The following is a 20,227-nucleotide window of genomic DNA, read 5'->3' as shown; positions in this document are numbered from 1 at the left end:
CGAGCATAGTGTTGTCAGTCCTTCGCAGGCAGAAAATAATTGATCCAAATGAAGTGCGTGAGCCTGACCGTCCCCCTGCCCAGTAGCTGACAGCGTGCTGCTGCTGAGGCAAAAGACGCCTTGGTTTGCTGGGAGCGGTTGTTGTGCGGGATTAACGTAGTGTTGGAGAAGGAGAGTCTTCTGGCTGGAAAGCCAGGGTGCTGAGGGGTTCAACTAAAAATAGCATTTCACCTAAGTTTCACAGGGGTGCCAGTGCAGTCGTGTTGAATGTTGTTAAGTAGAAGGTGATACCTTTGTCGTGTACTGAGTAAAGAGTCCAGCCGCTGTTTGACCTGGGCTCTCCAGCGAGTTGGAATCACGAGGACAGAACAGTTTCGGGCTGCTATCAGCTTTGGCAGGGTTTGCTGTTGAGCCTTAATAGCGCCTTCTAACTGCATTGCAACTGTGGTGTGCTGCTCTGTGGGCTGGATGATGCGATTAGGAAATCATTTGTTAATATCTGTATACTGAGGAGAAATTTCTTTATGGAGACCATGTGTGTCCCTGCCCGTGGCAGAGGTTGGAACTGGATCTTTAAGGTCCCTTCCAACCCAAACTATTCCATGATTCTATGTACCTATTATTGATGAGGTGGCTTAGATATTCAGACTCGGGCAAACTCCCGTGAATGAATATGAAGTGGACTCTCCGCACGTTACTATTTTTACCCAGTACCATTTTTTTTTCTATTAGATGTTTATACGTTCTATTATGAGTAGACTCAAATAACATCTGCTGTTAGGGATTACCTATTGCATTGTTATTTTAATCCTTTTCATTTGGTAAATAGACACAGTAGCAATAGGACAAGGGGTAATGTTTTTAAACTAGAAGAAGAGATGTTTAAACTTCATCTTAGGAAGAAATTTTTCACGCTGAGGGTGGGGAGGCCCTGGCCCAGGGTGCCCAGAGCAGTGGGGGCTGCCCCATCCCTGGAGGGGTTCCAGGCCAGGTTGGATGGGGCTCGGAGCCCCTGATCCAGTGGGAGGTGTCCCTGCCCGTGGCAGGGGTGGGACCATCTATCATTCTATCCAAACCATTCTATCATTCTATGGTCTTTGCAGCTGCAGTTTTCAGGTGCTGCTCTTGGGACGGGGATAGGTTGTGATTGGTGGGTTTAAACAAACCAAAGTGTGTAAAAGGTGCATAAGCAAAACTTCCACAAGCTTAGCCTTCGAGTTTAGAAAGTGGTACATGAGAACTGCGTTGAAGAAGGAAAATTGTTCCTTTTTCCGTTGAGAGTGTAATTGGTTTGGGTAAAGAACTAAGAATGTGGAAGTACCACATTCTGTGGTTTTGAGCTGTATTTTTGAGCTATGCTGTTTAGGGGTATAATTAAAGAAGGAAAACCCGATTAAGCAAACTTCCACAAAGAATTATGGAGCTGGGAAACTTACAGGACATTATTAAATTAGGCTTCATGCATCCACTGGTTCTATTAATTTAGATATAAAATATCTGTAAATGAAGTGTCAGAGTTATGTAAGATGAAAGCAAGAAAATGGTTCATTCATGTGTTTCTGATGTGTGTTTTTCGCTTTTTATTGTAATTGTCAGAACTCTTTATGCCTCAGAACCTGAAGACCTACCGAGCAAAAGTTGGGTTCTGACACCTTGTAGGTTGTCTTGTTCTGCAGTCTGCAATCAGTAATTGATTGTTAGTGTTAGTTCATTTATTTATGTCGATACAAAATAGCTTATTCTGTCCACTGCTCACATGCAGCTGTGATCCGAACTGCCTTCTTCACTACACAATTTCTGAACTCGTCGTCCTCTTTCATTGGTATACTTTATTTTAAAAATAGTTTATATGTTTGATTTGGCCCAAAATATTATTTCAGAGTAATTTAAAGGCGTTATTTTGTGTGTGTGTTACAGTTATAGATGAAATTTCATGTTGGTTTTGCAGTTATTGTTTATTATAAGAAAAAGTACTAAGTTTACACAGTGATAGAAGTTGGGAGTTTAGTTGCATGAGCACCAGGAATTCCGAAGCGGCTTTCCAAGGAACTTTTGAAGAGGGTTACTCACGGAACTTTTTCATCATGTAGTGAAGAAACCTACTCAAATACTGCAGCAGAACCCAGAGCACCAACTCCATTTGCCTACTGCATTGCCATGTATGAAATTAAACATGTTCTGGATACTGCCGCAACATCTAGGCTGCAGCCTGCGACTCTCCTGAGTTGCTGTAGCTCTGCTGAAGTCGGTGGACAAAGCGTAGCAAGTGCATCGTGGTTGTTTGATATTGACATTTAATTTTATTTAGAAAGATTATCTGTTTAATGATTAAGATTGCAAAAAGACTTCAATAGTATAGTATGTGTTGTGTCCTTGCTCTTGAGCAAGCCCATGCAGTAGGTAATGATGAACGCTAATGTTATTATTCTTATAATTGTTTCTCCCTACTCTTTTGCAGACATTTGGGCCTGGATTTAGTTCCTCGGAAGGACTTTGAGGTTGTGGATTCAGATCAGATCAGTGTTTCAGATCTTTATAAAATGGTAAGAAATCTGCGGGAGATTCCTTTGAGTTTTCACTTTGGTAGGGAAAGAAGGGAAGAAGTTTTTATTGTTGACTCTTATATTTTTCTGATTAGAGTTGTCAAAAGCAAAATGTCTTTTTCATTCTCTTATTATTATTCACTATTACATTCATGTTAGTACATAGCAAAGTTAAAGTTGTTTAGCAAGTGGCAGTTGTGCCACTAATGAACTCTAGAGCCACTAATGCAATTCACCATTTAAGCATATTTTAAGTATATTTGGATTTTCTGTTGTCCAGAAACAAGGACTTTGCAATGCAGTTAACTCTGTTTAGGATCGGGATGTAACCCTAAAGAGAGAAGCAGCATGGAATGTGGAGAGGAAAGGGAAGCCACATCTTTCCTGAGATATTACTCTATTTTAAAAACAAACAAAACCAAAACCCAAATAAAAACAAACCCAGCAATTACATTAATACTACTTCTTAGCTTAATGTTGGAATTAGACAATCTTTAAGGTCTCTTCCAACTCAAACGATTCTGTTTTCCAGAGAAAATAGATTTTTTTTTTTTCTACATAAATATTGTTAGTTTCACTCATTTCTAGTAAATGTTTAATTTGCTCTTTTAAAATAGGTTTTGGCCTTAGCTATGCACGATTATGGGTCTGTGTCGAGCCGGGTGCTTTTGGTATTCAAGATACACGTACGTCTTCCTAAAACAAAGGCACGTTTTGTGAACGGGCTCTGTGCTGTGCCTGGTTAGGATTATTTGCACCATGTAACAGTGAATTCTATGGAAAGAAATAAGAATTGTTACATAAGAAGTCCTGACGTACATCACTCTCTGGATTTTTAATGTTTGTTCCTGATTTGCTGTAGACTGAGTAGAGTTTGGTGTTATTACAGCAGAGTTTTCCTCAAGGACAGGCTAGAAATAACTCAGACCAAAATTCAATCAGTAATGGCTCAGAGAATGCAAGAGAAGCTGCTAACAGGGTTGCTTTATTACTCTGTTTCGTTCTGCAGGGGGTTTACTCCGCTTGTAGCGCAGCAGAGAGCTGATTTTTAATTGTCAGGGTAGTCTGGTTATGTCACCCATCGCAGTGCTGGAGGAAGCATCCACAGCACAGTTTGCTGCTCATATCTGCACCGGGATCGGGATGTGACCGTCAGTCAGTGCACGCTTCACTGTTGCTTTGGGCTGTAGATTCAGGAAGACAGCGCTGTCGAAACACATCAGGCTCACAGTCAGAAGGCAATTTCAGGAACCAGAACAGCTGAAAACTGGCTAATTTTTTAACAGATTTGGCAGGAATTTAAGGAGGAGGGCATTGGAGTTTTTTGTAGTTTTAGGGGGGCTTTACGTGGTTGTGGTTTTGTTTTTATTAGTTAACAAAAACCTGGGGAGAGAATTCTCCTTATTCCTGGGAAAATACTTAGTGGGCTCTCAAATGAGCAGTGAGGTTTTATGTTCTAAAATAATCTTATGGGAGTAGTTATGAGAGCCCAATTACTCTCTCATATTTGCAGGATTGTAGGGTGTTAAATGTACCATAGAAAACAGTCTCGTGTTAGCAGAACAGCAGACGAGGTACCACGTCAGACATTCCTGTCAGTGCCAACAAATTCAGGCATTTCAAACGGAGTCATTGGGGTTACTTTTATGGTCAATTTTAAATTTTAAAATTTAAGCATATTTTTTAGCTCTCATTTTTCATTGCTGAGTGTATTTGTGACTATCTATGACTACAGTATTCATCTCCTTCCCAGAACTATTGGGCTTTGAGGCCTTATGCATCCTGTTTCTCCTTGTTATGAAGCTAAATATTTAGTGTCTTCAGGATGCTCGGCTTTTGTCAGAAATCATTGCTTTACTCCTGAAGGAAACTAAATTGCCCTTTCCTTATGACAGTGTTTGTGATTTTAATTATTATGATGGGAACTGTATTTGTTTGAGACTGACTTGGTAAAGATAGCATTCACTTAGTGAGCATCATTAGGAAAGGAAGGAGGAAGAGCAATAAAAACGAGTATTAGCAGGTAAGATATGAAAGCGAGCTTGAAGGGGAGAAAGGAGATAAGGAGAATCGATAGCACTCTGAGTAAATTAAAACCTTACTTAGAGGCCAAGTTGAATAAATTAAGAATTTTTCAGTGCCTTCAGTCACTAGAGTGAATGGATGAAAAATTAAGATTACCAAGAGCAAATGTTGAAGAACAGAAGTATAAAAAGCATAACAGAATAGCACAAATAGATAAATAGAAATATCAGGAAGGCAATGCACAAATTAAGATATAACAAGCAAATATTGTCAGTTGTATCAAGAATCGGTTTTATATGAATAAACTGGTAGTAATTGGGAAAGTAAAATTAAGTTTTAACCTAGGGGCAAGTGAATTGGCACACGGTGCAAGCAAATAACATGGTATGTAATGTCCTTTGTGCACCCCTCAGAGGTGGTAAACTGTGTCAAATCAGTAACAATACCCGTGGAAAAGTGAAAGGAAACACATTTGCAACGGGGATGAAAAGCTTTTAAAATAGTTATCAGTTTCAGGGAATAGAGAATAATATACATTCCATTATAAATGTATAGAGAAGCCATGTCAGACACGCTAGTGATGATCTTTAGAAAGATGGGTTCCAGAATACAAGCTAAGGGCAGGTGTACTTTACACCTTTAAAAGAGCTGATGGTGGAGTGGAAGCTAGTAATCATTCTCTCCTTGCAAAATATGCTGGAAGAGAAAAAAAAATCCAATTATTTGCAACAAGTGACTGCGAACTTGTTCAGAATAAGCAATTTTTAAAAGTTCCAATTTACTTCCAGAACATAAATTACTCTAGTGGATAGAGGGGAAGCAGCTGATGCCATATTTAGATTTTCATAAAGATTTTAATTGTTTTTTTAATTGAAATTCTCCTAAGGTCGCTAGTTCTAGATGAAATTACTGTAAAGTAAACACAAAGCTAATTAGAAATCGCATACTCAGGAAAAAAAGGGTGGAGAATAGTTGTCAATAATTTGATTAAATAGGAGGGAGGGATGGGTCAGCTTGGTTTCTTGTGGTCATCCTCCGTTTTGTAGTGCTGCAAGTTTCATTAACGGCTGGGGGATGAAATAGGAAGCACGCTTCCTAAATGTGCAAATACCGGAATGTAGGAAGTGAGAGTATATGGGAGAAAAGGAACAGGATTCAAAATATTGGAGAGAAGTTGAAGAAATTATCTGAAAACTGTCAGATGCAAGCGAGAATCGTAATGGAAGTTTTTCACCTCTGCAGTCAATTTTTGCTTCTGAAGTACAGATTGGGATGCTACAAGCGTAGGTGGTTTTGTAGGAGAAGACTTGAGTATTATAATGGAATCACAAGCTGAATTAATTAATCTTTTCATGCTAATGATTGATAAGACAGGAGTCGGTGAGCCTAGGTTACAATACCAAGAGTGCGGTTTAAGCATCAGAAAGTGTTTGGTTGAAGAGACACTGACGTGGATGATCTTATCTGTTAAAGTTTGCAGGACCTTGACAGGCAACTGTCTTTAAGGAAATAAAAGGTAAAACTAATTCTTGTTTTTTAGAAGGAAGGTAATTTCTTAACAGTCGTGTTTGCATATCACCTCACAAGGCTTTTCAGGTTGGAACAGGCCTCAGGGAAGATGTAGTTAAGCTTTCTACTCAGTGCAAGGCCAATACTGAGTTCAGACCGAGCTGCTTAGAGCTTTGCCCAGTTGAACCTTGAAATTCTTTAGGGAAAAGGATTGGGTTTCTACTCCAATGCCTGACTGCCTTGATGGGGTTGTTTTTCCCTTGTTGGAAAGCTGGGATATCCCCTGTTGTAGTTCATGACCACGGTGTTTTATCCTCCTGCTGCACAATTCTGTATAGAGCCCACTGTGTCACCTTGATGATAACTTCATAGTTACTGGAAGGCCGCTGTCAGGTCGCCTCCGGATTGGAAAAGCTGCATTCCCTCTGTCTCTTCTTGCATGGCATGTGCTGCAGCTCCTTTGCTGAATGGGGCGCAGCGTTTCAGATGTAGTTTACTGAATTCTGAGTAAAGAAAGAATAAATGCTATTCTCAAATCTGCTGGCTACGTTCCTGGTCATAGAAACAGTAAATTGTTAAAGGTCCTTGCTGCCAGAGTGCTCTCCTGACTAAGACTTGGCTTGCTGTTCAGCAGGACCCTACCAGGCCATTTCCAGCCTCTACCATGGAAGGATTAGCTTGTATTTGTGCTTGTTGTAGTTCATAAGGTTGATTGCCTCTGGATTGCCTTGACCTCTCTGAATGGAAGCTCCTCCTTGAATGCAGCGACTGCTGCCCCTGATTTAGCATCATCTGCAAGTTTGGACTACATAGGTCTCAGGACAGACTTCTGAAGAACACATTCCATCAAACACTGCCTTTTGAGCCGGCCAATCCAGCTGGTTTTGGGATGTTTTCACCAACAGAGTTAGTTTACCCATGCACTTGTAACTTCACAAGTTGGGGACAGGGATACTGTGGGAGACTGTGGTGGAGGCTTTGCTGAACCAAGATAGACAACACTCGCTAGCCCACCCTCGTCTGCAGATTGGGGCACTGTGTCCTAGGGGGCAGTTAGATTGATTAAGCATGATTTACCCGTGGTAAATCCATAGTGGCTATTTTGAGTCACTCTCTCCTTCCTGTACCCAAAAATGGCTTCCAAGAGAGCACATGCACTTTGCCCAGCCAAAGGCAAGGCTACGCCAAATTAGCTCAGTCAGTGGTTGTCTGTATTGTGATACTGTGGTCCTGAAGCATAAAACCAAAGAATTAGTGAAATCTAGTCTTTTGATTGTGAAAAATTTAAAACCTGGGTTTGGGCACTTACTGTTACAGGTTTACCTGAATTTGCTCTCTGTGAGCAGCCGTGTTTGCTGAGGAAACGGCTGCTCTCCCACTTCTGTTGCTGATCTCCCTCTTCTTAGTCAGAATTTGAGATGAATTTTAGTCAAAAGAAGCCAGGATACCTTGAGCAGCTTTAATAAGTGATCTTTTCTATGCCAGCTGGCTCTGAGTGGCTGCAGGTGGCAAAAAGGTGAAATAGGCAACTCCGCCACCTCAACTCGGAGGGCTTCAATGCGCCGAAGACAGTGCAGGAGTTAAACAAACAGTGGAGGTGGAAATCATTGTTTCTTCTGCTGACGGTGTGGAAGAGGACGTTTTTATAACCGTGAATGTAAACAGATGTCAAAATATGCCATTTAACTTAATGTCTTCTTGACTTAATCTCATTATGAAGTTTGTATCTTCTTTTGTCTGAAGTCTTCTGTTCTGTGCGAAAGACAGTGGCATAGTTTGGAAAAAGTAGCACCGAATACATTCTGTGAGCTATCCGTTACTTTCACTTCTTTTGAGGTGATGAGGTTATTAACAGATTGTGCTGGTCCCGCTGCGGAGCGTCTGTGTTTGTTCAGAATAAGAGGCTGGATATGTAATAGAAAGGTAGAGATGGGGTGAATGAAGAGAATATTTATTAACGTGGCAGAGCTAATGTTAATATTTCAGTTTAAAATGCTAATATTAAGATGAATGTGTGTGGAACAGGCAGGACAGAATCATTAGTGATATGGTCTTTAAAGCTCTCTGAAACCTTTTCAATTTAGATTAGTATTTAAATCTTCCTTTGAGATTAAATGGGTTCAGTGAGTCTTGCTGTCCATTTTCTGATTATAACATCTTCTAGTGTAAAAGGCTTTAAATACAGGATGATCATCTGAATTCTGTTTTGGAGATGTAGCTCTTTATGCCGATGCTTCTTTACAGGTGTTGGCCAGCTGAAATGGTAGAAGAGTCTTTAACCATTTACCAGGATTTCATTTTCTGATCAGAGCAAAAAGTTTAAACAAAGTCTAAAATCCATCCTTCTTTCTAGATGTCTGTGTTTTTTAATGAATGTACCTTTTCATAGACAACATACTGGCACATAAGGATTAGAGGTGAGGTATATCCTCATTTCACAAGAGAATACGTGGATTATCCAGTACAGGGTGAGGGACTTTCTTGTTGCTGCTATAGTGTGGGAAATTCTGTCTGGCTTGGGACAGCCATTTACGTTAAAAGCTGAGGTAAACACCACCTGTAAAATTCAAGCAGTTAGGCTAAGAAATGGCTTCACAGAGAAATGCCTTTAGAAAGCCCGGTGGTCTTGCGAGTGATCATATACTGTGAAAAAAGGTTCTGAAGAGGCAGTAATGATCTTGAATAGTCGTAATTTAAAATTACTGTTCTGATGCTGCACAGATATAGTGCAAATATTTCTTACTTTCAAAAAGGTTTAAATTTTACTGTTTTGTATCTCCACAGCATTTGTCAAGTAGACACAGTGTCCAGCAGAGCACGTCACAGGTAAGCGTCATCTACATAGGAATTTTGGTTGTCTTTAGGTGTTTGGTGATGTATGTATACTTATGGTGGAGATCACTGGGTAAGTTCCACTCCATAGAACTCTTCCTCAGAAGAACCCCAGGTAATTAACTTAGTAAGGTTCTTCTTCAATTCCATTTAGCTCCTTTCCTTAGCTGGAACTGTTGTTCTTAAAAGATCAACTTCTCTAGTTATATCAAAAGCCTCAATCTGGCTGCTTTGAGTTGCCTTTCCACCCGCTAACGTGAGGCTTAATAGGTTTCTGTTTCACGTATCCTTTCTGTAGTAATGTAATCCTTTGCTGATTGTGAAATCTGGGCCTCACTTTTGGAGGTGGACTGTGCTTCCACAGGTACTTGTCTTTAAAGGATGAGGATTTACTTGGATTTAATTTTAAACCTAGAACAAAATTCATTTTAAATTCTGGTTTTTAAGCTAGTACAAATCTGGGTTGAAGGTCTGAAAACATGAAGGTTGTCTTTCTTAGTATGATCTTGTCTGCGCGTTCAGAGGAGAATAGCCTAGTGAGCACTGGGTGTTCCTGCAACCTGTTTCAGATCAGCACACAATGGATATAAAGGGAAGTGGTTGACTCACCATCTCTGGAGGTAATTAAAGACATGTAGACATGGTGCTTAGGGACATGGTTTAGTGGTGGACTTTGCAGTGTTCGGTTAACAGTTGGACTGAGTTATTTTAAGGGTCTTTTCCAACCTAAATAATTCTATGATTCTATAAAAATTAATGAATAATTTTATTTCTAATTATACTTTTTTTTTTTTTCCCATCCCACTTTTCACTGTTGTCAGTAGGTGTTGATATACTGACTCAAAACAAACCTTTTTGATATTTGACTTTATTGGTTGCTCATGTTATCAACCGTTGTCAAGATTCCTTTTTGTTATACCTGCAGGGCATATTAGTTTGCAAAGCCTGATTCTAAATGACCTTGGTAAAAGAATTGCAGCTGCTGGAAAGAAGTAACATAACAATGTTATTCTTAAAAATGCTTTGAAGTCCATCTGCTTTAAGTGGAAATCATCAAGAACCAGCTTAGTGTCATCTTATTATAGTTCATTTTCAATACCAGAATCAAGACAATAGAATCATTGAGGTTGGAAAAGTCCTCTAAGCTCATCCAGTCCAAACATCAGCCCAACACCACTGTGCCTACTGAACCATGTCCCGAAGTGCCACAGCTGCGTGCTTTTTGAACCCCTCCAGAGATGGAGACTCCTCCACCTATTTGAGAAATGAGATTGATTTGGTTTACTTGATAAAAACAGATTTGAACGCATAATCTATTCATCTCATATTTACTTGGTTATTGTGATTTCTTAAACTGTTCAGATTAAACATAGAAAAACTAGAGGAAGAAAACTTAATGTCGTGTATGTCTGAGGTAGAATATGTTTGGGATTAAGCTTTTACTTGATGGAGAAAGGAGAGCAGGATCTCATTTAAAATTATCAAGCTGGTCCCTTGTCCTTTCTTTGTGAAGAACTAAAAATCATTTGCCTTGTTTTTAATCAGGTGGATACGATTCGTCAGCGTCATGGAGAAGCTTGCCGTCTGCCAGTGCCTCATCACTTCTTCCTCAGTTTAAAGAGCTTCACCTACAATACAATTGGAGAAGACACAGACGTCTTTTTTTCTTTGTACGACGTTCGAGAAGGCAAGCAGATCAGGTAGGAATGTATCAACTAACTAAAAAGCTGCCTAGGAAAACAATTATGAACAAAGGAAACACGTTGGAGAAAAACACGTGAGCTTTTCTTGTGGTACAACTGAGAGGAGAAAGCTCCTAAATCATAGATTGACATGAGAGTATTGGTAATATCATTGTAGAGGGAATGTAGTGCTTGCATGTAAGCAACACATTAAAGCCCAGAACAGCTGAATTTTGTTGAGGTTCCTGACTTGGCCTCCACACATTACTGAAGGTTATAGCTGCCGCCTTAGAGCTGTTGTTTAAGAAGTGCTGGTAATGGCAAGGCCCCACTGTTTGAAAAAGAGGACTACTGTGTGTTTGGGTGCTGAGCTGAGGCTCTCAAACTCTCGTCCTTACAGGCATGTTACAAACCAACTTGTTTTCATTACTCTTGCTGTCAGTGTGAAGTAAAGTATTCCTATTCATCCCTGTGTCTAGGCTGGGCAACTGTGCTCTGCAGTGTGTTGAGGTAATTGGTACTGATGATAGCAAATGGGAAATGTGCTGTATTTTTCATTTACCAAGCTTGTGTTTTGAAAACGTCAGAATATGTGGAAAAGTATTGCAGCACATACATTGTGTCTTAGAAATTAAGGAAAGGTAGCTTGGTCTGATCTGAAGTACAACATGTTTGTGGGTTTACTACTGTTGTATAAACTATCCTAGTTTTCAGCAAATTAGATTTTGATTGGTTTTCGAACGGAGGAAATGGCTCCACAATGTTCTTCCTCTCTTTGGAAGAAGATTATTGTATGAATAATGTTCGTCCAAGAAAGTTCAGATAAAGCAATAACAGTTTTGTTGCTCTTGAGAACACATCCCATTAAAAACAAGCAGTCTGTGTTAGGAAGCTGGAATGGCTCAGCTGTGTCGTGTCAATGCCTGCCACCATTTCATTAGGCAGCTTGAAGATCTTTTTGCAGAATATGGCAAGAGCGCCTAATCTGATACTGCATCATGTTTCTTTCACCCCTGGTAAGTGAGAAATGATTGCTTTGATGTAGTCAGGAAGATACGTCCACGTTCCTCTACTGAGAGATTAACAGAACATAGCTGTTAAGAGGGAAAGGTGGGAATGGCAAGTCAAAACAAAGCAAAATATAATGGCTTTAAATTGGAAGGGGGAAGATGTAGACTGGACATTAAGAAGAATTTCTTCATGCTGAGGGTGGGGACGCCCTGGCCCAGGGTGCCCAGAGCAGTGGTGGCTGCCCCATCCCTGGAGGGGTTCCAGGCCAGGCTGGATGGGGCTTGGAGCCCCTGAGTCAGTGGGAGGTGTCCCTGCCCATGGCAGAAGGTTGAAACTGGATGGACTCAGAGGTCCCTTCCAACACAAGCCATTCTGTGATTCTACTCACGATTTACTAGTTCATACCATAAAGCAGTAAAATAGCAAATCATTTGGGTGAGGAAAGCTGCAGGGAAGAGGGAGGGACAAGTTACTGCCATGACTGTGGAAGGCTTCAGAAATTACTTCAGCAGGAAAAGGCTGGATGGAGTTTGCACAGTACATAAACATGGAGTGGGAAAGCTTTAAGAGTTAGTTTTGCCAGTGATAAAAAGGAAATAATAGTTATAATGAGGAGTACAGGTGGTTCAGGCAGATTTAAATATATATAATAATGCTTCCATGTGCGAACATTTATTACTTAGCTCTTCATAATGTGCATCAGTGATCTGCTGCAGTGAAAATAATGTGATTTTTATGTTTTCTTACATTCCAAGGAGGAGTGGGGAAGAAGTGTGTAATGAGGCCAAGCTCTGTTTTAGAAAAGAAACTTAAAACCAGAAACCAGACAAACACACTGCTACAGATTTAGAACGATGTTTTTATATTGACTTTAAAAAGTTCTTTCCTCCTCTGTAGCCTCAGGAAAATAGTACATTAAAGTTAAAAAAAAAAAAGAAAGAAAAGCTTCTGCATGCTGCCTTCTAAATGAAAAGGACAAATTGACTTTTCTGAAATGGTTTGATAAATTCCTTATCCAAACAGTTCACACTGGAGGTTGACTGGCGTTCAGTGTTAGTGCTTTAGACATACAGAGATTACAAACCTCATTGAACCTTTTGGTTGCTGTAGTTATTTCCCAGTCAGGTTAAAATGAAGAATCAGTGAACATTCCTTTGCATTTCGAGAGTTTAAGTGATAGCATGTCCCAGTTTTGGTTAGCAACCAGGGGGGCTGGAGCAGTAGCTGAAATACAGTTTGAGATGTATCCCCAGGTTCTGAATACAAATCCAGTGCTGTACTGTGTTTAGTGGTTTGTGCTCTCTGAAAACAAGGAGCAGGCAAGAGGTGACAGTGGATGGATGCGGACAGCAGGAGTGACAGTGCTGCCCTCCGAGGGGTAAGGCCTATGGGAGGAAAAGGAAAAAGTGGCTTAATAATTACGGAATTAGAAATACTTACAAATAAATAAACTGGACCAATGAATGTCTGTCTCAAGCACTTGTTCCAGCCCACAGCAGAAACAACCTGGCAATCAGGGTATTAGGTAATGGCTCGGACCAAAAAAGGTGAAAGTCTTGTATCTTTTGAAGTATTTGGGGTTTTTTATTGCAAAAATTGTCCCATATTTTTACATACAGAAGACATTAGTCTAGCACAAAAACTTTGCTATTAAACTTCAGTACCTCAGTTTGTTTGCCTTGTGAAAGTTAGCAGAAAACAATGAGAAAATGAATCCAGTTTTGATTATAGCACCATTGTGAGAAGTATTTTGGGATGAATGGTCATGAAATAATAGAGTTCGTGGCGACTAGAAAACAGGAAAACAAAAATGTTTACATAAAGATGGTCAACTTCAATAAGGCAGGTGTCAATAAACATAAGAAAAAGAAGTAAATTGATATGGCGGAAAGAAATTTGAGAGTTGTTGGTTCCTTAACAATGCTATTGAAGAGCACAAAAGCAAATTGTTTCCATATGAAGGAAAGATTAAATACGTGGCGACAACAGAAAGTCTGTTTCACATACTCTTTGTTGAAATGGAGTCTGGAAGGGAATATAAAGGAAGGAGAAACTAATGAAATTGCACCAACAGGGATGGGAAGGAACAGAAACTGGTAGAAAAAATGCAATTAGCAAAGGGCATCAAGGACGAAAAAAGAATAATTCTATAATGCTTTAGCAGAAATATTTTATTTTACTGAATCAAGAAATAACGGAAGAGATTAAGGGGGACATTAAGCTAAGAGCAGATGTTACCGAGATAGCTGCAGTATTTAATAGCTGTTTTGCCTCAGTCTCCCTAAGAAGGTCAACAGCAATCAGATGACAAATGCAAAAAGTTTCGGAATAAATCAACTGTTTATTAGCATTTAGAAGCTAACAAGGCAATAAGTAAAAGTCACAAACTAATTTTGTTCTGTTCCGTGGGAAACGCACCTCATGCTTTGACAGAAGAGGAGCATTAAACTTGGTAAGGTAAAGCAGGGAGATACTGACAGGACAAAGCGACCGTAAAGGGGCTGGAAAAGCAGTGGCAGAACTGATCCAGAGTGTTTTCTGTGCTGGAATGACACAATGAATAAGTTCGGATTTTTTTCTGCAGCATTATTTTGATGGGCAGAAATTAAACTATGTTCAGTGAGATTTAACTGTCTTCACCATACCTACTTCTCATAGGTGTAACTGAATTGGTTGCGGCTACGGTACAGCCTCTTTTTAGGCTTTAAAACGGGAATGTTTGTGACGGCGTTTAATAGAGTAAAATGCAACACTTTGAAGCACTGCATTTAGAAAAGATGAATTCATAGGGGAATTGATTTTCACTTTTTCCATACTGGGAGTTTTTGCTGATGCAGGATTCCCAATTCAGATGTCAGAACATAAATCTGTGTACCAAGTTGCCAAAGCTTGACAGATTTGACAGGCATCTGTCATGTCTTTGTGTATTTTTTGGTGACAGTTAGCTCCATGGTGCTCATCATCATTTAGTCATATTTTCTTGACTTTTAAACTGTCAATAGGAAGGCATATCAGCTGCTTAGAAATGTTCGCAAGAACACTGTAGCTAAAATTACATCGCGTTTACACATTTGTTCTTGAATAATTTCTTGTAACACGTCTTAATGTAGACCATTATCATCGTCTGGAACTTTCACTTTAAACACTAAGCAGACTTCTGAAAAAGTCATAGCAAATTTTCCACAAGGTCTCTCTGAGTTAGAGGTTTGAGTCCTCTCAAAGGTCTGATGAGCAGGATCAGCATCTCAGTGAGAGAACACCCGTACAGAGCCACTGTATGTGCTCCAAACCAGAGTTGTGGAAGCTCTATATGTTCTAGATATCAGGTGCTGCTTGGGTGGAAGGAGGCTTAGCAGTGGAGAATCATAGAATCACAGAATGGTTTGGGTCACAAGGGACAAAGGACCTCAAAGCCCATCCAGTCCCACCCCCTGCCATGGGCAGGGACACCTCCCACTGGATCCGGGGCTCCAAGCCCCATCCAACCTGGCCTGGAACCCCTCCAGGGATGGGGCAGCCACCACTGCTCTGGGCACCCTGGGCCAGGGCCTCCCCACCCTCAGGAAAACTTTTCTGCCTAAGATCTCATCTCAGTCTCCCCTCTTTCAGCTTAAAACTGTCCCCCCTCATCCTATCCCTGCACTCCCTGATAGAGGTCCCCTTCCAGCTTTCCTGGAGCCCCTTTCAGCACTGGAAGCTGCTCTAAGGTCTCCCCGGAGCCTTCTGCTCTCCAGGCTGAACAACCCCAACCCTCTCATCCTGGCCTCGTACGGGAGGTGCTCCAGCCCTCGGATCATCTTTGTAACCCTCCTCTGGACTCACTCCAACAGCTCTGTGTCCTTCCTGTGCTGAGGACTCCAGAACAGCAAAGGAGTTGGAAAGATCTGGGCAGGTGAAGAATAGACAGGAAGATAGGCAGTAAGGTCAGGAGAAGGGGAGATACGATCACTGAGTAGATGTGCACGGTTGAAGTTGAATAGCTGAAAAGAAATGCAGTTTGTGAATGTGGAAAGATCCACATTAAAAGCTGTGGCACCAAAGTCTGACTGCATTCTCTCTCGGAGTGTGGAACTGACCTTAAGATCCACATTTCTACATTGCTTCTGTCTTTAGGTAATAGCTCTGGGAGTGCTGTGACAATGTGTGTGTTTTTATCCCCTGATAATTGCTTTAAATATTATTATGTTCCATTGTTGCTAGTTGCTATGTTATGAAGCAGAAAATTATATTTTACTTTTATTGTGGAATTACATGCTAAACTTTCCATTTGTTATGCTTTTAATAGCAGCCTTCTTATAGCTATTTGAAAATAGAAAAGTTCTCTCATTCGCTGTCAGGATAATGATTTGTCTACTGGGAAAAAATAACTTTGTATCATTAAGAATTATTTCTTTAATATTCAGGAAATTTTCCTAGGGATTAGGCTTACCAACTAATGAGGTTTTCCTTCTGCCTAGTCACGAAAAAGAGTCAATCTTTCTAGTTTTTACCTCTTTTCTAACAATCTGGTCTGTTGGGATAGCTAATCCTCCATCAGTTCCTGCTATACTTCGGTTCGTTGGGTTCTTAGCGTTTCAAGTATTTTTTAAAGGGATTTTCCTGTGTGTGTAGATTTTTAAACAGGGCAAAGGAGGAGTGATGCCTTTTTTCATGTTCTCTACCAGTTGCTTCAGTTGACTTTCATTCCCTACACTCTTGGAGGGAATGGTTTTCCTATTTGTACCCGTTCCTGTTAATATTATATAGTTTAAATAAACTATTACTGTCTGGATTTGTATATGAAAGCTGCTCTGAAGAAGTAAATGGTGTTATTAGAGATGTTCATTCTTTCTTATAAAATTACTAATACAAAGCTATTATAAAACAGGAGCTTTTACAAGAATCAATCTTATCTCATATCTCTTGTCACCACCACCCTTCTTCCCCCAGAAGTTTGTTCAGGTTGAGGCTCAGATATGACATTAATAGGCAGGGACACAGATTTTTACTAGAGAGGCATTTCAGTTTTTAATTGCTATCAGGAAGAGATCGATTAGTTGCAGGTACTCGAAGTTCTTCGCTTTTCATGCTCAGAAAGAACAAAACCTTTTCATGGACACATACAGCTGGAAGAGGTTTTGCCGTCTCGACTGGCAGGGTGTAAATGCACGCTTGTTAAAATGTTTAGATGAACAGAGAAAGCAATTACAAGTAATTTTCTGTCTGTAGGAAGGCCCAATGTAATGGATCTGACTGCATACTCGAGTGCTTTCTGTTGCAAAATTCACTGTCAAAACCCAGTTGTGTGTCTCCGGCTGCAGTTGTCACCTGCAAAGGGATATGGGGTTTAGAGAGTGAGAATTAAATGAGGCAACTGCTGTATTAAACCTAAGAACCACTAGCTTCACCCAGGGTAGAGATGCTGATAAAATACTTACTATGTAAAAGAGATGTAATCCAAAATTAGAAGTGTTCCCTACAGCTATGGCCAAAGCATCTCACGCGTGCCACCTGGCAGGGACTAACTCTTTTGATTAGTTCAAATCACCGTCACCGGCAGGGACGAAGGCCTCACACTAGACGAGTGAGGGCTCTTTTTTAGGAAATAGAAATTTTTCCTAAGTAACGGAGAGGATTCCATTCAGGAACACAAATATGTACCTTTCATGATGTTAATAACAGTAAAATATTTCTGGCAGTGTCGGATGCTCAAAGGCGCAGACTCAGGAGAACGCAAGGGGAATGTAACTGGTGCTTGCTCCATTTCTCCTGCAAGCTTTAATAATGTTTTTAATGTTGTGGTTGTTTTTTCCTTGAACGTGGCAGACAGAAATGATGGGTAGTTATTTTCACTATTTTCTGTTTCTATGGAAATGCGATGTTTGCAGTCACAGCCTTACTGTAAGCTCTGTCATCCTCCCCCGGGGCTTCAGGCCAGGGTGGTAACTTAATAATTCATGAGCATTAAGCCTGAATTTGCTGGGAAGTAAACTGCATTGCTCGGAGCCGCCTCCTCACTGCCAGATTAATTTCCCTGACAGATTTGGTGTTCTTTTCTCTAAGATGTCTTTATAAAATACACCCCATAAAGCAAAGCTGTGTGCTTTCCTTCACTCGTTTGTGAAGCTGAGGTTATTGCAGATCTGCTGGATAAGGCAGCTCACAAAAGAATCCCCCCTCTGCCTCCCCCCTAACCTTAAGAAAGTAGAGGAGAAAGGAGAAGGAAAAACCAAAGCGCCACACCATGAGTGCTTGCCCGGACAGGAAGATTTTAAATAGTCCATGGATCATTGCTTGGACAGTACGCAAACCGAAAGATCAGTAGAGCTGTATTTTCAGTCTCAGGGGTTCAGGAGTGACCTCTGTTGATGAGGAATTGCTCAAATACCTCTGTGCCATGGGATCTGGTGTAGCTGTTGGCATTCCCAGTTCTAATGTAAACCATTCTGCTCAGACACAGCGTTGTTCTGTCCATACACTTTGACTCACTCTCACTGCAAACCAAAGACTCGTTCTGTGGAGCGCTGGGAGATGTTATTACTAGGTCAGTCTTACAGCAGCTGTAAGAACTTAGATTCCCCCCCCAGAAAATGAGCAAAAATTAGCAACTCTAGAAGGTAAATATGATTAACAGAAAGTAGACTTGAAAAGCTTTTTACAGAGGATGCTCCTAAATGAACTACAAACAAATTGCTTCTTCATCTCGAGAGCTGTGCCTTTTAAAGTGCAGTAGCAATATGTAGATGTGTTCCAAAATATTGGCACGAAAAGGAAACTTGGTTGAAAATGTTTGTGATCTTTCCACAAAGTAGTGTTTCCAAGAGACTTCAGCTCTTAAGAGGATCCAAAATTATTTACCCTTTGATCATAACTTTTCTTCATGTCCTTATGTAGGTGTCATGAACAGTTGTACTTCATCAGAAACTCATTGTCCTATTGCTTAAATAATTTTTCCAGGGAAAAATCAGCCCAGTATTTATGACAGTGGGAAATGACTGAAGTGTTGATATACATGCATCCTTTCCTCATGACTCTGAGAAGCCCTTTATTGCTGTTGTTAACTGCATTGCATGATGCAGCACAAATGGAAACCCAAGGGTTTTTCCTCTGCCGCCACACGGTCGATTGGAGAGCAGGGGCTGTTCTTTATCATCAGGTTCCAGTTCAAACAGCAAACTGGTCGGCAGTCTCTCTGGAGCTTTGGCACCGTGCGGCTGTTGATGATGTACCGACACTCATAGTCAGGATTTGTGCCTCACAGCCCCACAGAGATTAAACCTACGAATGAGTCAATACAAGGGAGCTCACTAATCCATTCCAAGCTCTTTGCCCAACCTTTTGATGTCATTTCGCATGCTACGCGAACGAAGCCCTGCAAACATCCAACCTCAACAACAAAACCTCCCCATGGGCATAATGCCACTCCTGCTCACCCAACAGTAAATTTTGTCCCTGTTTGCCCCTTCCTTCACGCTGAAAATATAAAGTCCCACACCACTGAGTGCTTCCTTCCTTTCTGCATAAATGGATGCCAGTTCAGCACGGTCCTGCTTTTCAGGCAGTTGAAGGATGCCAAGAAGTGAGACACTACGCTGCTTTCGTTTTTCTTCAAGCACAAGAACAAGCAGTTAGTTGACTTTGCTTATCAGAGCCGTGTTTCTTATATTGAAATAGCTTTTGCCATTACTAATCATGCCAGTGACTGTAAAACCTGCTGTTGCTGCACAAGAGGGGATTTCGCTGTGCTGTGAGTTAGTGCAGGAGGAGATCCTGCAGTTACAGTAATTGAAGATAGCTTCTGGTATATAGGAGCAAGAGGAATAAGTAAGTTTTTGTTTAAGATAGTGCTAGTGGTGTGGCATGTCTTGGGTCTGAATAAGGGAAAAATGCTAATTCTTTTTTCTGTTTTGGTGCATTTCTTCTCTCTGATTTTTTACATGAGAGAGAACTGAAAGCTGATTTTTGGATAGTAGTTTGATCAAGTACTTAGATTGCATCAAATACTCAGTCCCTCCCCATACTTTAGTTCCTCCGCTCGTTTGGCAGTTGTAACTGCTGGGGTTTGCAATTTTCCTTATGATACATTTGTGGCTTTTTTAACAGACTAATGTGTCGGTTTTCTGTAAACAATTACAACTTATGCAGTTATAATAAAAATAATGCATCATGCATACAAACAGACAATTATTTTTATATGGACTTTACTCAGATTTGATATTTTGGTTTTACTAAGCTGGACTCCAGTGTTGTCTAGGTTCTATGCCTGCACTTGTCTTTGTGCAGAAGATAAGCTCAAGGAGCAGACACACGAAAGGCTAAACGCTTTCAAAGGAAGTATCTCTGAAAATAAGATATTAAATGACTGAGTTCTTATTAAGTTTCTTGACTATAAATTTGTGTATCTTTGCCTAAAAAAAGGAGCTGTAATTATAGCTGAAGGCAGTGGATCTTCGGATTGTCGAAAGCAGGGTTATTCTTACTGGTTTCCTGTGACAGAGAAATACAATTGTAAACTGGGGAGCATCTGCCAAACCAGTTCATCGTATGGGTCAAGAGCTTAAAAAGGTTCAGGTCATGCTCCAGGATATCCCAACAAGTTCAGCACCAGTGAGACCTTATTGGGATATTTAGAGTATATTCTCTAAA

At 40.5% G+C, this 20,227-nt stretch overlaps 1 protein-coding gene across 15 annotated transcripts in view; it reads left to right on the top strand.

Annotated features, from left to right (window-relative positions):
• The window catches only part of DOCK3 (dedicator of cytokinesis 3), a 167,978-nt gene that overhangs the window by 58,579 nt on the left and 89,172 nt on the right, over positions 1–20,227 (top strand). For all 15 annotated transcript variants that reach the window (XM_054076517.1, XM_054076509.1, XM_054076516.1 and 12 more), the window contains 3 exons: positions 2,459–2,543; positions 8,862–8,903; positions 10,455–10,609. In XM_054076517.1, coding sequence (XP_053932492.1) covers positions 2,459–2,543; positions 8,862–8,903; positions 10,455–10,609 — 282 coding nt within the window. The remainder of the gene's footprint in view (positions 1–2,458; positions 2,544–8,861; positions 8,904–10,454; positions 10,610–20,227) is intronic.

The sequence above is a fragment of the Cuculus canorus genome, chromosome 11 (assembly GCF_017976375.1).
Source record: "Cuculus canorus isolate bCucCan1 chromosome 11, bCucCan1.pri, whole genome shotgun sequence".
Taxonomy (NCBI): domain Eukaryota; kingdom Metazoa; phylum Chordata; class Aves; order Cuculiformes; family Cuculidae; genus Cuculus; species Cuculus canorus.
Note: the sequence above shows the minus strand (reverse complement) of the source record. Positions and strands in the feature narration are given on the sequence as shown.